Source organism: Fukomys damarensis, unplaced genomic scaffold, assembly GCF_012274545.1.
Source record: "Fukomys damarensis isolate Sample0158 unplaced genomic scaffold, DMR_v1.0_HiC HiC_scaffold_35, whole genome shotgun sequence".
NCBI classification, from domain to species: Eukaryota; Metazoa; Chordata; class Mammalia; order Rodentia; family Bathyergidae; genus Fukomys; species Fukomys damarensis.
This window is the reverse complement of record NW_022900947.1, coordinates 1,147,395-1,166,021: the sequence shown is the minus strand read 5'-3', so window position 1 is coordinate 1,166,021 and position 18,627 is coordinate 1,147,395. Positions and strand designations below refer to the sequence as shown.

General features: G+C 48.8%; 1 protein-coding gene across 6 annotated transcripts in view; it reads right to left on the bottom strand.

Moving 5' to 3' along the window:
* Nsd2 (nuclear receptor binding SET domain protein 2) overlaps nucleotides 1-18,627 on the bottom strand; it is a 74,291-nt gene that overhangs the window by 20,920 nt on the left and 34,744 nt on the right. For 5 of the 6 annotated variants that reach the window (XM_010641714.3, XM_019210281.2, XM_010641716.3 and 2 more), the window contains 4 exons: nucleotides 15,283-15,427; nucleotides 12,509-12,627; nucleotides 10,278-10,359; nucleotides 8,937-9,061 (listed from right to left, as the gene is read on the bottom strand). In XM_010641714.3, the coding sequence (XP_010640016.1) occupies nucleotides 8,937-9,061; nucleotides 10,278-10,359; nucleotides 12,509-12,627; nucleotides 15,283-15,427 (471 nt within the window). Of the gene's footprint in view, nucleotides 1-471; nucleotides 6,599-8,936; nucleotides 9,062-10,277; nucleotides 10,360-12,508; nucleotides 12,628-15,282; nucleotides 15,428-18,627 lie in introns of those variants that run through there. The other variant, XM_010641719.2, reaches the window with a different exon arrangement.

Sequence of the window (18,627 nt, the reverse complement as noted above, 5' to 3'; positions counted from 1 at the left end):
GAAATTGGGCCGTAATAAAAAAACCAAGAAAACAAATTCTACCAGGGAAGCTGACCAATTCTGTAACCTTATTAATAAGCTTTTTGCAGATTTAGCAAACTGAAATTACAGGGAGCAGTGAAAGGGGGGAAAAAATGAGTTTTTTGCTGAGTTGAACCCAGTGTGGAAGTGGGCTGGCTCCCAAGGGCTCATGGAGCGTCGAAGCCACCAGCGACCACTGTTCTGGTCCCACTAGACACATCTCACGACAATGGTCTGTTGAAACAGTGGTCTTTTCTTTTTCTTTGGTACCGGGGATCGAACTTGGGTCCTTGCAAGGCAGGCGCCGGCACCACTGAGCTAAACCCCCGGCCCCTAAACGGTGGTATTTTAAACTGGTTCTCACCTTTTTTTTGGGAAGGTATGGGTAGCTTAAACCAATACCAGACCGACTACAGCAGTGCCGCCTTCTGAGGCTGTGGCCAGGGGCTGGTGGGTGGAACCGCAGGGCCCATCCGTCACCCGACAGCTCACCCCCCACTTCCAGAGAGGGTGCCTGCACGGCTGAGTTCACAGCCCAAATTCAACGTCACAGGTGGGGTCGGAGCACTTCTGAGGTGGGACCGGAGTGGGAGTGGGGAAGTCCGGGACATCGGGAAGATGGGGACGCGCTGCCTGGCCAGGGCCCGCTCAGACCGTGACCCCACGGCTGCCCAAAGCAGGGGCCTCGGCAGGGCCGAGGGGAGAGAGCCCCGCAGTCCATGCACCAGCCCCGTGCTTCCCTCAGTGTGGCTGGAACAAATCTCAAAGCTAAAGAGAGAGAGAGAGAGAGAGAGAGGAAGACGGGGAGGGGGAGAGAGGGGAGCATGGAGAGAGAGACAGAAAACACACACCAGTCCGGGGTCAGAGGGAGGAACAGCACCTTTTATTGAAGATTTACAGAGAGTCAGCACGTCTCCACGTGGAGAACTTTCCTACATTAACAAAGTCGGTTTGGAGGAAATAAAACACGGAATACATACTTCGAATGGAAATAGAAATGGAACGACACACATGAGGCTCGTGTCCTGGTTGGGGTCTGAGATCCACATACAGAATACAGACCTTACAATATCACAGTCCATGACACAGTGCACAAGACCCCTCTTGCCCCCACAGCCCTCCCCACGAGCCAGGGGACAGACACCTAGCCAGGTCGGAGGGCCCCCAGGCGCGCCCGGAAACCCACCAGGGCGGCCCAGGCAGCTCACTCCAGCCGTGGTTCCTCCTCCATGCACACTGGGTGCGGGGACCCACTTGGAGATGCCACTGTGGAAGTGACACGGGTCCCATGCGGTCCCGGCAGGCCCAGGGCTCTGTCTAGAATATCTACAATCTATTCCATATCCAACAGGGTGTGTAGCAGGGGAGGGAAAGCGTGGTGACGGAACAGACACAGACTCCGTCAACAGCTTTCCTATCACTTCCCACCTGCAAGGCCACAATGGCAACCCAGATCTCCAAGCAGCTCAGTTCCTGACTTTTGCAAGTTTTGTTAAGTCCGAGAATACTTTCTCTGCTCTCTACTTGGCATGTGACAGTACCAAGCTACCTCCGTGCCTTAGAATACATTCCGTGGGGGCAGGGACTCTCAAAACAGCATTACCAGACATGATGCAGCCCTGTGAGCACACCAACCCACTGCCAGGCCCGTATGGCCGTCGGGAGGCTCAGAGTGCCAGCAGGCCGCTGCGTGCCCTTCCATGTGCTCCATACACAGTGAGTTTTTAATTTCTGACAAAACAAATCCCTTCACAAGTTAAATACTGCATCATTTTTGAAATACAGTTACAACCTTGAACAATATTTCTATAAAGCAACATTCTTTGCATGTGTAAGTTGTTTTTATAAAGGAAGAAATGGTTACTAGACGTACTTTTCAGAGTGTTTTAGATTTACAAATAATAATCCTGTGCTCAACAGATTTAATGAGTTTAAAATCAAAAGACTACGCTCAAACAGGTCTTCCAAGTTAACATCACAGTGTAACGTTAGAGTGGAATTAAATAATTTTAGAATGAGTCATCAGCTAAAATGCTAGAATTTGAAATAACCTTTATTACAAACAGCCCTTCCAGGTCACACAGCACAGAGCCCTCCTCGCTGCCCTGCATGCTATGTTAGGTGGGGATGACTCCCTGAGTCCACAGGATGCCCCAGGCTGTACTTCCTCTTCTGGTCTCAGCCAGCTTCCGTGCTGTCAGGCTGCCTGAGAGGGCAGCAAGGACCAGGCAGTTGCGGCCAGAGCCGGCCATGTGGCTGCTGCTCTCGGCTCCCGGCTGCCCTTGTCAGAGGTAAAGCAAGTCTCTAAAGTCTGCCCACCCACCTGTGTCCCAGCTGTATCCTGGGCACTGCATCCCCTGCTGAGAGGGGCTGTGCCCACAGGCTGTGTGCCCTGACTGGAGGTAGAGCACCCGGGCACATGCAGGACACCCATGGGGCCAGCTTTCTCTCATGCTGCTGACCAACACCCCATGGCCAGGTCAGGCCAGGCCCGCCCTATCCATCATTGCTCACAGACTGTCCCCAGACACTAGCATACTTCAGAATACTGCCAAGGAGTTACGTGCCCAAAGTGTGGCGTCTACATGCAGGCTAGAAAGACCACACGTGTGGTTCCAGCACAAGGCCAGATAGTGACACTGGCAGGTGATAGGTGGGGCCTATTGGGAGGGTGCCCTGGCTGGTAGAAACCTCCCACAGAGGTGTCCCTCCCTCTCCCTGGACAAGATAGATGAACACACACACACACACACACACACATCCTTTTCTGTGCTAGGACCAGTCCATGTCACACACACACACACACACACACACACACATCCTTTTCTGTGCTAGGACCAGTCCATGTCCAATCATTGGCAAGCAAATCAGTGACACTTCTAGTTGCCTGGGCATAACAATGAAGACAGTACCCAAGGGGACCAACGTCCACAGCATTTTCCAAAATTTCTACAACATATGGGAGAGTCAGTATATTTCTTCAAAGAAGGAGAAAAAAACTTTAGGAGTCAGTAGGCAGCAGCGACAGCTCTGAGAGCGGGTCAGGAAAGCCTTTCTGATGTGATGGCAGCGTTGCCACTCCTCCAGCTAAAGATTGCAATGCAAAAGATAAACAGCAGTCCTCAGCAATAACTTTTTGGTTTTCAATTTTCAAAATCTGAGGTGACAGTGCTTGCTTCGGCAGCACATACTCTAAAATCTGAGGTGACAAAACTACTGACTACAAAAGCATATGGTGCTGCACACTTCACACTGAGTCCAAAGGGCTGCCCCTGGCGCCCACACAGAAGCCTGACCAATTGGGGGAAGAAGCCACCATGGCGGAGCAACTGCAAAGCGCTGTCTGTGAGAGCAGCAGTCTCTTCAGGACCGATGACTCAGAAGTGGAACACACCTGCCAAGTCCTAGTGGCCTCGTTTCTCACCTTCACTGACAGGCACTGCAGGGTACAGGGAGCCAAGTGGGCATCTCAGGCCCACACACAGAGACAGGGGTAGGCAGATGGCTCACCCTGCCTCCCCACCCTGCTCAAGGAGCCTGAGAGAATCAGGCTCCTGCCAGTCCTGAGCACCAACAGCATCACAACCTGGTCCCACCTCACACACCCTTTCATCTTATACATACATGTGGACAACATTTTTGTTTGTTTGAGGAACTAGATACTAACTCACAGCCTTAACTTTTCTCCCTTTCAGGGTGTTTCTGTGATAGACCTTTAGCAGGTACCAGGCTCACCCACCAATGTCGGGCCACTCCCACAGCCTCTGGATTCAAATCCTACGCCAAGAGACCATGCTGCTGACAGTTTAGGTCTTGCTCCCTTTTCCTGCCTTTCCTCCAGTGTCCCACCGTGAACGCAACAGCCCTCTCCCTCATCTCACGCCCAACCCCAGAGAGCCCAACTGAAATCTCCTGTGCTTCTGTGTGCAGCAAGAGTCAGACACCCCTAAGGCCACACTGTAGGAAGCCTTCCCTCCCTGCCATATAAGAACAGGCTGTCCCTCACAGGGAAGGGATGGGACTCCCTCCTGCATGCCACAGGCCCCCTGCCCTAGGTCCTATACACTCTGCTTCTTAGTTGTAGACTTCGCTTAGGTTTCTTGTTGGTTTTTAGGAGCAGCCTCTTAAAAACACTGAGTTATACTTTTCAATGAGTACTAAGGAGAGTCCTGAGAGGCCACTAGACCCCTGAAGGCCTTGTGCCTAAAGGAGGACAATGAGCCTGTCGCTGGCTCTGAGGAAAGGCCCATCAGGGGCCACGAGTCCACTTGGGCAGGGTCAGCTCTGGGGAGATCTTAAGGATCCCATGGCCCGCAGATCTCAGGCCTCTATCCCAACACACACACTCACCGAGCACTGCTCTGGGACACTGGAGGACTTGACTTGCACTTTTGGAGCAGCTACAACTGAAACACTCATATATTCAGACAAGTCTACCCCTCTCAAACGCCTCAAGTTTCATACAAGACAGTCAATGCCTCCTGCCTGGCAAACAAAATACATGAGTGATGGTTTGAAGCAAGTCAATGGGATCATGAAAGTGATTTATATATGGCATGAGCAAAACCCAAAAATCTCAAAGGGGACAACTCAAACATCTGAAAGACTAAATAAATGTATCTTGTGCTACATTGACTTTTTTAGGAAATGAAGGCATTTTATGCTAAATTCATAATGTAATGAACATTGGTTCTCCTGGCAGAGAAGCTACTGTTCCTTCCTAAGCATTTCTGGGTGATGGCCCCTTTCCACTCAGCTCCTCAGAGGCCAAGAAAGAGCTGACCCTTCGGGAACTCAGCTCCTCTACAGTGGCACCATGACTGGCCTTGGGAGCAGGCCAACTCTGCCACATGTGGAACTGTCCCCTCACTGAAGAACACCAAGTATCCCTACCCTGCCTACCTAGCCACCTTCCCAGTGTGCTCAGAGGGATGTGGTCTCCCTGGGCAGAGGAACACTGCACATTCCCATCCCGTTTTCTCACTCACTCTCTCACTCAGCTGATGCTGCCTACACTGCACAGCGGGCACCACTCAGCCATTCTGCATCCCTACCACCTCCCCATGCTGGCCGCTGTCACGCCCCAAATTCATCACAATCTAAAAAAACTCCTCAATTCTGGCCCAGAGACTGTCAGGATGGCATCTTTACTTCAGATGATCATTTACTGAACCAGGGCCATTTTTATACCATCTTTTTTTATCATATTTTAAAATTTAGCAGTGATTCTTGAGATGAAATTTACCTGAGTTCTTTTGGGTCCTTTTGGAATAGTACAATCTAGACTGCTCCTAGGCCATGGGGCCACATCTCCCACTGAGCAGGACCACAGGGCATCCGCCAGCTCGCAACCATGTGCCCAGCACTGGACCGTATCGTATTAACAGACCCAGGGTTCTGCCACTGCTGGGTTTACTTCATCCCCACATGCGTGATGCAGGCAAGGTCACTTCTCATGCCAAAGTAAAAGTTATACTTTTGGATAAAAATGGAATGATGGCAACTTTATTTTTTTATTGTTATAACCATGACTGTCACAACAGCAAACCACTGAGTCCTCGCAAGGCGCCAGGCACCCTAAGCATTTTACATGCGTTACATCACTTAATGGTTTGGAACAGAAGCATTAGTCAGAATTTTCACTACAGGTCGGACACACTGATGAGTCTGCCGGGAACAGCCTGGTGCCATCCACATGAGCCCCACTTCTCAAGATGAGGACAAGTGGGCCTTCCCCCATGACACAGGCAGGCTGCAGGCTGCGGGCTCGAGCCCCGGCTGGCACCCAAGACCGTGACATTACAGGGATGCCGATGCTCTACGAAAGCAAGTGATGAAGTGGCTGGCGTAAATAACCTGGCCATGGTGTCCTCTACATCTCAGCCACTGGGTTGAGAGTTGAATGGTTCACAATGGTGCTGGGAATGGCGTATTTTCCTAAAAATTTACTGTGTCTAGTGTTATAGTAAAACTGTTTAGTAAAAAAGGACAGAATCAAAACTCCTCTTGCCTTTCATGTTGGAAATTAGTTTAATATCTACAGTACTGGATACATTTCACTGGCAATGAGAATAGTTGACAAGGGCCCCTTAATGTGTGCTGTTTGTTCTTTGTTTCTGAAGGAACAGATGCTGACATTTCTCAATAAAAATTCAGTAGGTTATGAATTAGAGGGGAAAAGGACCTCTAACAGGTTGGCCCCTTCAGCGGGTGCCTTGTCTCGGCGATAGGACAGCCCCCACCGAACAGCCTCCTTTTCGACTTGAAATCTACATTGATCACTGGAATATGAATGTGTTTCTATCATGAGATGAATGTGATTGATTAAATGGCCTTGATTAGGTATCTTACCTTGGTCTTAAAATGTTATCTGTTTTCTTCATTGTATGTGTTTATTAATACCAGTAAAAACAGATTATCACACATCTTCCATAAAATGATTGTGATAGAAATGTCACTTAGTGTGTACGATGATGCGCCACCTGCCGCAGACATCTTGGGACATTACATCACTCTAAGTGCAGTACAGGGCAGCTGGGTTCAAGTCCAACTTGACTGATGTGGGCTCCCATAAAAGCTGTTACCAGTGAAGGCAAAAAAATAAGAATTTGCTCTACTAAAGGAACAAGAAATGAAGTTACAAACACTTAAATCACATTAATTCCTTCACAGGCCTTTTGTCATGCAAGTGTGTAAGTTTAATCTAGACTCTTGGTTGGGAGGATGTAGTACCATGTAATCAATTATTCCAATATAAATTTATCACATATACATTTTTCAAGAATTTAAACCACAACATGACCTAAAATGTCTTGAAATACCAGCCCTATGAAAACTCCTTATTTTTCTCAATCAAGAGTAGAGAAAGGAAGGACATAAAAACATGCATAAGCTAAGTGAGCTAGATGAGGGGCCGTCCAGTTGCCAACAGCAGCCATCACGTCAGAGCCCGCCCTCGGCTCTGGGTGTTGCAGGCACTCAGCACTGCCACCTGAGGAACACTTCCTGTGCTCCCGCAGTGCTGATACACAGTAGGCAAGGATACCTGTTCACCTAACGAGTTTGAATACTAGAAGGATTCTGTAAAAAGAAACTCCAGAGATTTAGATAAACTACATGAAAGAGGCCTAATGGAGAAGACAGTGTAATTTCAATGATTATATAAGGAACATGCACACAGCAGGATCTGTGTACCACCTTCAAAATGCAGGAGGGTGCCTGGGTCTAAAGTATTGTATCCACCACATATATGCAGTCAGTCACCTACCAGCCTCTGCAATTCTCAAGGGACAGACCAAGTGCGTCTGATTACGAAATCCTCAGTCTTCCTACGTCCCCAGCTAAGAGGGATCGCACTCAGCCAGGGAGCCCGCTGTCATCACCTCTCCACCCTCACCATGCTGGCCTTTCCTACACAACCCTGACTGCTAGGAACAGCATACAAGACCAAGGCAGACTCAGCAAAATCCCAACCAGTGAGGGAACCAAACAAGATGCAAGGAAAACACCATTAAAAATATGTATACCAACCCAGTAAAAGGGCCTACACAACTAAAGCTTTTTATTTGTAATATTCTTATTTGAAATTGTAGACAACCTCTCATTTAATTTTTAGAATACTAACTTGACTTGAACAAGAAAGGGAAAATAATTTGTATAAAATTTTTCTTTTCATATTTCAGTAAGCTCCTGGATAAAAGCTCAATGAAGAACCTCTCTTGTCCAAAAGTAAGAAAGGTCTTGGTGTCTACACATAGCGAACTTCATGCCCGCCCCAGGCTCATATGTGACACTCCAGACTGCAACTGAGTTGATCTGAGTTGCCAAGGAAATCCCCAAGAGAAGCGGTCTAGACTGACACCATTGCGGCAGTTTAGAGCAGGGACTGGAAAACTCTCAGGGTGCCCCATCAGGTTGGCCAGCTCCCCGACTCTCACTCACTGGCAGGCCTAGCCTCAAGGCCTAAGACAACCCCACCCCACTTGGGGACCAGTGCAGAGGCAACACCAGAAACACTGACTCTGCCCAGAGGAAGAAGGGGCCCGTCCTGTCTCCATCTCACTACCAGGCTCCAATAAAGCCTAAGGTCATCACGGCCTCACAAGTATAAAAACAGAACTCGCACTCACAAGGAGAAAAATAGAACCATAGGGGTCAAAATGACAAGGAATTAAAACTAGAAGTAAGCTCTACGAAGGGAACCACTAAACCATGACACCAAACTACCTCAGGACAGGAAGTGTCATGCCTGCCTTTGGTGGATGACTGCTGACTCGGTAATGCCATCTAGATGTCATGCCACAGTAATGGCAGCAATAGCCTCAGAGAGCTACTGCTCTGCTACCCTGGACTTTGCAAATCCAGAAAACAGGAGTTGTGGTCCAGTGGGAGTTCAGAGGTGCCTCCACAATCCAGTGCCAACGATACCAGAACTCAAAGGACCAAAGGCACAGGGCACGTGGGGACCCTGCTCTGGCTTCCCTCACACCCCTATGAGCCCCGAATCCCGCCCAGTACAGGGTGCACAGTGACCAGTGTCAGCTTGGCCAACAATGCACATCCTGTGGGAGCCAGCATGGACTTCCTTTCATGTGCGAGACCAGAGCATGAGGGGTTCCAGAACACACTATAGCAAAACACACTGCAAGAACAATGAAGCTACATCAAGACTGAAGGCTATACGTACATTTACACATACGCTGTGTGTGATAATGTTCGAAGTACTCAAATAGACTAAAATGGTGCATATTTTCCATTTCGGGAACTTTAGATAGTTAAGAAGTCCTAACTCACCTATACCTATGGAGGACACCAATGTTATGCTTATGCTAAGTCTGAATTTCACTCACACTGCAACTTGAGTCATTAATGGCCCTTGCCGGGACACCACAGTATCATTATCATCATGATTTTACCTCATTCTCAGTTAAGGATGCAGAAGGAGATGAACTTTTGCTAAACCCAAGAGTGGAAGACGCTGCTGCAGAAGCCCGATTTCGCTTCTTCAGTGGTTTGCACGCATCAGACAGATTTTTCGTTGCTGTAAAATAATTTTGTTTTGTAAAGTTTAAAATCTTAAACCCTCACCTCTTTTTCTTTTAAACCCTCACTTTTTTGCTGCTTTAAAATCACCCCTCAAGTAAGTAAAACCCTACAGATCAATCTTCTGGGTTCTGAATCTAAATGAAAGCAGGCAGACTTCATAGTGACTGCCTTGCTCCCAGGGCCTGGCCCCCAAACCACCAATCCAGGGCCAATGCAGCTCATCCACACCTGGTTCAACCACTCCCGGCCCCTGCACCTGCCTCAGTTATTCTGAGCCAACTACAACACTTAACATTTAACCCATAAAAAGTCTAATGTGCTGTACTCGCTTCAGTAGCACATAAACTAAAAAGTCCAATGTGTACTTCTAAAACAAAGTTTTAAAAACAGCAATCCCTTTGTATCATCAAATATCTAGTCAGCTTTCACATTTCTTATTTGCAAATATTCTTTAAAAAACAATCTATTTAACTGATTTTTAAAAACCAGCACAGAGGGCCAGGGATTTAGCTCAGTGGTTCTACCGCCTGCCTGGCGGATTGACTGAGTTCAATCCCCAGTACCAAAACAAACAAACAGAAAAACAGCACAGTACTTCATCCAATGCAAGGAAAACAGAGCCTTGCCAGACTTTATGCCAGCCCTCCTCCAATAGTTTTCCCTCTAATAAAAAAGTTGCAGAAGGTCAGCCTTCTTTGATAAACTATCCAGTAGGTATTTCAACAAGATAATTAATGAAAAGTATAGGGGGTCTGATTGCCCCTTCATTGTTTTGATAGTTATTTTCCATAAACATTTTAAGCTAATTTCTTTAGCTTAGCTAATTTCTTTAGCTCATGACTTTTAGCCAATAGGCATCAAGATCCTAGAGCAAGCAATTTACAGCAACAACTGGTATCATCAAGAAAACTAGGTCTCTTGTTTGAATCACATTTCTAGTGATTCTAAAATTCACCAATTCTAAAATTTCAAATTAAAAACATAGTATAAGAATAAAAAAAATCAACAGAAAAACAACTTCAGTTAAATGTGGAGCCATAAACAACACACTGAGTCTATTTCTACTTGCAGCAGCCCCTTTTCTGTCTCTGGCTCCCACCTACTGGCTGAGGCCTGGGATTCCCTGTACCCTCTTCTCCCCTCAGCTGCCCCAGCGAGGTCCCAAGGGTAGGGCCCACCTGGCTGGGCACCCGGGAGCCTTGCTACATTACCTGCCTGGCTCTTGAGTGAGGCAGCCGCCTCCATGGCCTTGTAAGAGCTTGTCCTGGCCATCTTGTCAGTGCTTGTCTCTCTCTGTCATTTAAAAAAAAAGGAGAAAACAGAAAGAACAAAGGGGAAAAAAATCTTCTGTGAATGGACACAGGCTGGTGAACATGTGTGCAGCAGGTGCTTGCTCCTGGGAAAGTGTACTCGGCACAGCACACCCACACCCTGGGCTGAGCTGCACCCTATTCCAGCAGTGTCCACCAGCAAGGTGCTGCTGCCCTTCCCCTGGCAGGAGCAGACTACAAAGCAGAGGGCTCTGGCCTTCTGAGCCAGAGGCCAATAGAGGTAAAGTCAGCCCTGAGACATCTGCCAGCTTTATTAATCTCACTTGCTGCTCTGAGATTCACAATTTTGAGACAAATTCCACAGCTACACACAAAGATCATCAATAAAACACATTTCACAACCAAGAATGGCAAAAAACAAGCCAAATAAAGAAAACAACAGAGGATCATAAACACTTTACTGTGTGCTGAGATGCTGAATCACGTAGTTGAAAAGGCCCTGTCTCAGCAGCCCAGGGGCAGTAGTGCCCAGTGGTTACCAGACCACTCCAGGAGACCAAGTCTACACCCACACCTCACCCACCCACCAGGCTGGGGCAATGGCAAGGATGGTGCACAGCAATGGACTGGAAGTGGCTCAAGGCTGTAAGAGGCTGACCAGAGGGGACACTGCCAATTCGTCTCCATCATGTGTGACTTCCTGAGCTGTTAATAAACATTTCCACATAGCTACTTAATGTGAACATTGATATTTCAAATGCTCAGGGCCACATTTTTGGTACTCCCATTTACATAAATATCTCCGGGCAGAATTTTTTTCTTTGTTTTTGGTATAAGGGATCAAACTCAGGACCTTGTGCTTGTGATGCAGGTGACAGCACCACTGAGCTAAATCCCGGCCCTTACGTAAATATCTCAAAGCAACCAATTCCAGTGGGACTGCCAGTAAAGGGCTGCTTTAATAGCTGATGACCAGAGGAAACATTAAGTATGTACTTCCTGGTAACTGTAAACTTGAAGACTTTACCTTGCTTAATGCTGGGCCCTCGGTCTAAAAACCCCCACCTGACAGAGGTACCCTAGAGAACACTCTGCTGGGCCAGGAGAGTGCAGCAAAGCCTGTTTGCTCCCCCTCAACTGCAAATACAGCTTTAAAGAATTCAGACAGATGGTGTGGTCCACAAAGCTGCACTTCAACAACACGTAGTACTTATTTTCCATTCTTCAAAATAAAACAGCAAGGGCTGGGGATTTAGCTCAGTGGTTCCACCACCTGCCTCGCGAGTGCAAGGTCCTGAGTTCAATACCCAGTACCGCCAAAAAAAACCAAGAGCAACTTAATTTTGATTGGTAAAGGACAGTACCAAGCTTTACTTATAATCATAAAAATGCAGCTAATTTGTATGAAATATTACTGAATAAATTCATATATAAAGTACAAAGCCCAGGGCTGGGGATTAGCTCCGTGGTAGAACACTTGTCCATCATTCTCAAGGTAATGGGTTCCATCCCCATCCCCACCACCCCAAAAGAACTAAAAAGCCTATGTAAACCCGTTTATGACACACGGACTGATAGTAAGACAGCTCCTCTTTATGCATGCACCTGGGTCGGCTTCACGCCCAAGGCACCAGGTCTGCTCTGTGCCCTGATAGGGCCGAGACATGGGAGGGGTGGCAGAGCTGCCTGTTCATCCTGCAGCCAGCCAACAACACCATGTGTTACTAACAATATGAATGCGGTTATGAACCTGTTTTGATGTCTCTACGATGGACTCTAACTTTTCATTACAGTGTTCGTATCTCTAATGAACTGTCATGTCAACTAATTATGTATTTTCACAATGATAAGAGGGGTGTTTTTACCCCCTATGCTGAGCTCTGAACCCAGGGCCCTGAACATGCAAGGCAAGGGCTCGGCCACAGAGCTACACTCCAGCCCAAGAACCATTTCTAATGTACAATGTTATCCAACCTAAAAGTCACAAAGTATTTGGAGTGTCTGGACACTACTTTCTCCACCAGCCCAGTGCTGGAAGTTTCTGGTTCTGGGAAGCAGCCTCCCTGCTAAGCACCTCCCTATGCACAGCCTGGAGCACATGGCCTGCCCCGCCCTCAGCCGAGAAGCATGCAGCACACACTGCAGGGCCAGGCACACCGGAGCACAGTTACCTTCCGAAGACCGTGCTTGTCAGGCCTGAGTCTCTTTCTAGGCGCATCCTCAATGTCAACATCTTCTGCAGGGTCCTCTGTCCTCTTTGTGTGACTTCTTTTTTTCCCATTTACATTACCTTGGAATGGGGTTAGGAGAAATGCACATGAAAACCACTCCACACACCATCCCCAAAGCACTGAGACCCCTGACAGGGCATTCAGCTGCACACCAGGCTGCAACTGGTTTCCACAGCCATGCTGACCAAGGCCAACATTCTACAGAACACAGACTGGGGACTGACAATACTTTATCTAGAAATTACATCAATATTTGTTATAATTTCATTGTACTATAGCATTATTAGAATATAACTCAGTATTTAAGATTCAAAGACTGATGGAACGTAAGGTGAACATAAAAATAAAATACAACTTGCCACTGTTCATACATTCCCTTAAAGAACTATCCTGAACAGCAACACCACATCCATATCTGCACACTACGGGCTTCTCTGCATGTCTGCTTGACTGTACCATGTACTAGGTCCCCAGGAGGACCGCTCACATAGCGAAGTATCAAACGGAACTGACCTAGGGAGACAAGCTGTAGATTCTGGAAAGAGGGTTGCTTGGAACATGCCAATGTTTATTTACGTATGGATGCAGTTTTTGTTTATTCAAGTCCTTCTCAGAGGTTTGGGGTTTCTTACTAACAGACTATCCATCAAGCTCCTGCGGAAGGACACTGTCATCCTCAAACTCACTGCCTGTGGGGACACAACACACCGGCACAGGCGTACTCAGCCCGTGAGTCCAGCGACCTCAGAAGGCCCGCATGGCAGCCCCGGTCCTCACTTCTGGAGGAGCTTGGCCCACGGCCCCCACCAGGTTCACTCCTAATCACAGCTGCTAAGGCCATGTGAGGAAGAGGCCTGCAGAACAGAGGACAGCAGGGTCTGCTCAGCACTACCTGAGCTCCGAGCACAGCGAGGCATGGCCAGCCTGATGGGCAGAGCCCCCTCAGCCCCATGCAAACATCAGTCCTGCCTACGGCTGACAGGGACCAGCCAGCTGCAACATCACCCTACTGCCCAGCTTCCGGTGGTGAGATGAGTTCCTGGTCTCTTCCCCAGGCACCACCTGAGCGCTGCCCTTGAACCTACAGTGAGGTGGCAGTCCACCCTTCCAGATGAACCCCAGCCTCTGCTGGAAATGCCAGCACGGAGTCAACCAACAGGCGACACACAGAGATGGCACAACGTGACTGGAAGGCACTGGAGTCGCCTAAACGTCAGGGCTGAAGGGCATCCAAGAAGAGCATACACCTGACCACCCTGTGGTGGGGACTCACTGTCCCTCCTCCTGTCTACTGAGTGCTCAGGGACAGCCCAACAGCAAAGCATGGCACATACAGCTCTGTTCATGCCTGCTCCTCAAGATAAGCTGACCCGGACTGCAGGAAGCCTGGTCCCTTCTCAAACCAGCCACTATGGAAAGGGAGCACTTCTCTAGATGGAGTGTACAGATGACGCAGGATGAGGCAAGTTTGCCTTCTGAAGACGATCCACAAATTCTGGACAAACATCTGCAAAGGAACACTGAGCAAACTGAACAAATCCCAGATGAATATAATGAGCAACTGTGGAGGTCCAGGAAGCCCAGTTCTGTCTACTGAGTGCTCAGGGACAGCCCAACAGCAAAGCATGGCACATACAGCTCTGTTCATGCTGACCCGGACTGCAGGAAGCCTGGTCCCTTCTCAAACCAGCCACTGTGGAAAGGGAGCACTTCTCTAGATGGAGTGTACAGATGACGCAGGATGAGGTAAGTTTGCCTTCTGAAGACAATCCACAAATTCTGGTACTCTAAAAACATCTGCAAAGGAACACTGAGCAAACTGAGCAAATCCCAGATGAATATAATGAGCAACTGTGGAGGTCCAGGAAGCCCAGGAAGGCTAAGCACATGTGAGGTGCAGCACTGCAGTGCACGCGGGGTCACAGCCCAGCACGCAGTGCAGGACAGCTCCAGGAGTGAGCCAGAATCCTGGGGGCTCCTTTAAATGGGTCTGGACACACCAAATGTCCAGGCTCACTCAGGACCCTCAGGGATGAGCCTGAGAGATACAGACGTTCTTGTGTTGTTAACACCCAAATATGTCACACTTATTTTCATATCTAAAGGGCAATTTTCCATAATTCATGTGCCAAAGCACACACAGGTCATACACATGACCGCCACTACTCATCTCCTCCATGTCTTACTGTTTGTCTCCCTCACTTTTACCCAAAAGTAAAGCAGTACTTTTTATTTTTTAAACTGACAGCCCAGGAAGAATCAAAGGGCATCCAAGTTTAAGATCAATCCAGTCACCTTCTCATCTGTGGGCTGTCAAGCAAAGAGGCCAGGGTATCCACTCCAGACCCAGAGCCTAGTAGTGCAGGCAGTCTCCAGTGAGAGGCAGGCCCACAGGGTGAGGGCCAACTCAGCATGGCCAAACCTGGAGGCTCCTTCTTCTGCCCTCTTCCTTACCACCTTCTTGGCTACAGTGGCCATTAGGCCTGCCTATGTGAACACAGACCGAGGAACCCAAAGACCAGCCAGAGGATTGGACAGAGCAGCTCTGCTAACGAGGGAGCAGGGCAGATAGCAGGGGTTTTACTATGCGGGGACCACATGCACTCTGGTTGCTGGCCACAGGCCACATGTACACCAGCCCATGCGTAAAGCACATCTTGCTCCCCTCCACCCATCACACCTAAGCACAGGACACAGCACAGCTGTCTGTTTACCAGGATCTTCTTCAGACAGGGCCGAGGTCACAAGGGCAAACTTGGTGTTATAGCGAGCTTTCTGTTTTTCATTGAGCATGTTCCACTGAGATCCCAGTAATTCTTCAATCTCTTCACCTGATGCATCTGGGTGCTCAGCAACAACCTGTGAACACAGTTCAGGTGACAGTAAGAGTCCAAACACACAGAGCTTATTTGTGTGCTGCACAAATCAAGTGCATGGACACTGAGGCTTAGCATGTGTCATTTTTACTGCTTCGTCATGGAACCACGTCCCAAAAAAAGCTTCAAGGAAAAACAGCTCTCAACTGATGCTGAGATTCACTGAAAACTCAAGTGAAAATACTAGTAAATGTAAGAAAAAACTTACACTTTTCCAAAATCACTTAGATTATTTTTAAGTCAGTTTTCTAGGCATCCTTGAAAACTCAGCCCTACAGCAAGCCCCACAGAAATGCTGCCGGTGATCCTGCAGCAAAGACTTGGCCTGGCTTCCTTGCTATCTACCACTCTCTGAGCCCTGGACAAGGGCTAAAGGTGGTTCACCATCGTGCATACTCCACAACCTCCAGACACTTGGAGGATTCCCAACTCCTCCCACCAGGAATCTGCATTTTCACAAGGCCTCCAGGCAGACCATGTGTACCATGACCTAGTCTAGTAAATGGCCCTCAACTCAGGCGACAGAAAGCAATAATCTAGGGAGTTTAAACCTTCAGTGCTTCGGTCTGCCCAAGACTGGTGGCCAAAGGTTTCCCACGGGCTTCTGCCATGCCCTTGCTGTGCTCACTTTGGCAGCACATATACTAATGTGCCCTTGAGTTACAGAGGCACTGACAGGGCACAGTGCAAGGACCTATGCACTAACACCCATTCTGACATATCACATTTTAGGATGACACAGGATTTTTTGTGCTTTTCAAAGACTGATAAAAGAATTACTTTATCACATGCAAAAAAGATAGTAATAATCCAAAGGTAGTGCCATAAACCAGATTTCACTGGAACTCACCACAAGCTTGTGCTGCTGTCCTGCCTATGGCTGCTTATGCCACGTCAGGACACAGGCCTCACTGACTATCTGCAGGGCTGCAGAGCACTGACCAGAGTGATCCTGGCTCTTCTACTTGCCCAGGTGAAGGTGCGATCTCCACCCACCCCCCTTGTGAAATGAGAGCAGTGTTAAAAAATCAGTGGTCTGATGTACAGCAGCTACCACCATGGCCTGAACTGTCCACTGCCCAGCCAACACAGGTAAACAGACTTCAGTCCCGAGCTATTACTCACTGTGGACAGCTCCTCAAAGAAATCTGCCCTCCTGCCACCTGGTTGGTTACGTGCTCACCCTCGGTCTTGCTGCCTCTGTATGGACACCAACACCCACAACCATCTCTCCAGATGAGACAGGCAACCTGTGGGGAGCTCTGCCCACTCGCAATCTCCCACCTTCTGAGACCTCAGGCTGACCTGTGACCACAACATTGCCCTGGCCTTCTTTCTCCTTGGGGTCCCATTGCTACCATAACCTACCCGGCTGTTCCCATCCCTGAACCCCTTCTTGGACACATGGGCTCTGTCTCCTACCTGCTTCCTGAACCCTCCCAACTCCTCAGGGCCCTTTCTCCAGCTTCCTTTGGTCCCTGACCTCTGCCCCTAAAATCTTGTTCCCTCCCCTGGCCCTGGTGCCCTTGATCAGGACGAAGCACAAACAGATGCCCAGTCTCCTGGAAGTAACCCTTGCTTTGCTTCTGCCCCACGCTGAGTAGCCTGGCCCCACTCCTAAAGAGTACCATGACTTCAGATCTGAGTTTCAGCAACCAGGTTCCTGGCCCTCAATTCTGCCCTCCCACCTCGAAGACCTCCTCCCAGCACCAGCCATCACAGCCTGCCTTTCTGGGGTGACCTTGCCCTACCCCTAGAACGAGGGCGCCACGAGACTTCCAAGGTCCTGCATAACTGCACTGAGTCCCTCCCACTTCTCTCTCTCACACACACAACTTTGTCTGAGCTAGCGTCAGTCCCCAGCCGGCTGTGGCAGCCACTCATCCACCTGTGCTTGTGTGCAGGTCTCAGCTCACATGCTGCTTAGGAGTGGGCATCACGGGAAGAGCAGCACCATGCTGCACCAGGCGCTTACTGTCTTTCTGTTTCTCGTCTCTCACCTATGTACTTCAAGGACAGCAGGAAAAGGGTCTTTCTGTCACAAAAGTTTGTAAAGCCGTGACTGTGGATGCCAGTCTGCGTAACAAAGCAGTATCCTGATGGCCTTCGACCTGATGTTGGTGTGGAAGCAATGTGCACTCAGTAGAACTCATACTTCCAATTTTAAATTCTGATCGCTTCAGGATCCTCTCAGGCTGTGCTGGGCAGTGTGGTACACACAGCTCTAGGTGGCTCCACAGCCGGGAGGGGAACCAGACTTCAGCCACTGCCGTGAGGCTAAGCTGTGGCGTTTGCCATGTCAGGAGGATTCATGCATTTTCCACTTACAGTATTTCTAGTTTAAAATGGGTTTACCAAGACCCTGCCCGTGGGACACTGAGGAATGTCTGTTATGTAGCATAAGTTACAGGTTGGATACACACTAACATACCTGTGTGCACACAATCAGGGCCTGCTTCCTGCTGCGTCAGCTCACTAATGAAGGAGAAGCACTTTATACTCATGAGCTCAAGAGCCAGCTATCAACAGGTACAAATCACTTACACCCTAGAAGGCCATTATAGCTTTCAGGCACAATTTTGCACAGTAGCATCCTAGCAAGATACTTAACACACAGTAATCACACAACTGTGGCTACTTCTCAATGTCTAGTAAACTATTTTAGCCGTAACAAAAAAATATGGAAAATGAAAATAACCCACAGGCCCACCCCACAGCTCAGTGAAATGTTACCATTAAGACTCTATCTACCCCGCTCCTAGATCAGCCCCTCCACAGCCTGCACATCAGTTTTTAAAGCTTCCTGTGCTTTTCCTTTTAGACTTCAGAGGAGGATGCTGCCATGACCAGTCACCACTCTTGAGCCACCTCTTGATACCCATACCCACCACTCAGGCCTGAATTTGTGCTCGTTGACACAATGAGGATAGCGGTGTAGGATTTCCAGGTCCATGGGAGCTATCACCCGGCCCTTGCCCAGATCCCCTGCTCTGGGGGAAGCAAGGCCCTTCACCCATGGAGAGGGCCATGCGGTGAGGAACTGGGCCTCCCGCCAGCACGTAAGTAGGCCCTCTGGCCCCAGCAAGCCTCAGACGCAGCACCAGATGGCTGCACCTAACTGCACCCTCGGGAGACACTGCAGTCTAGCTGCCCCATGAGCTGCTCCCAGCTTCTTCTTCACCC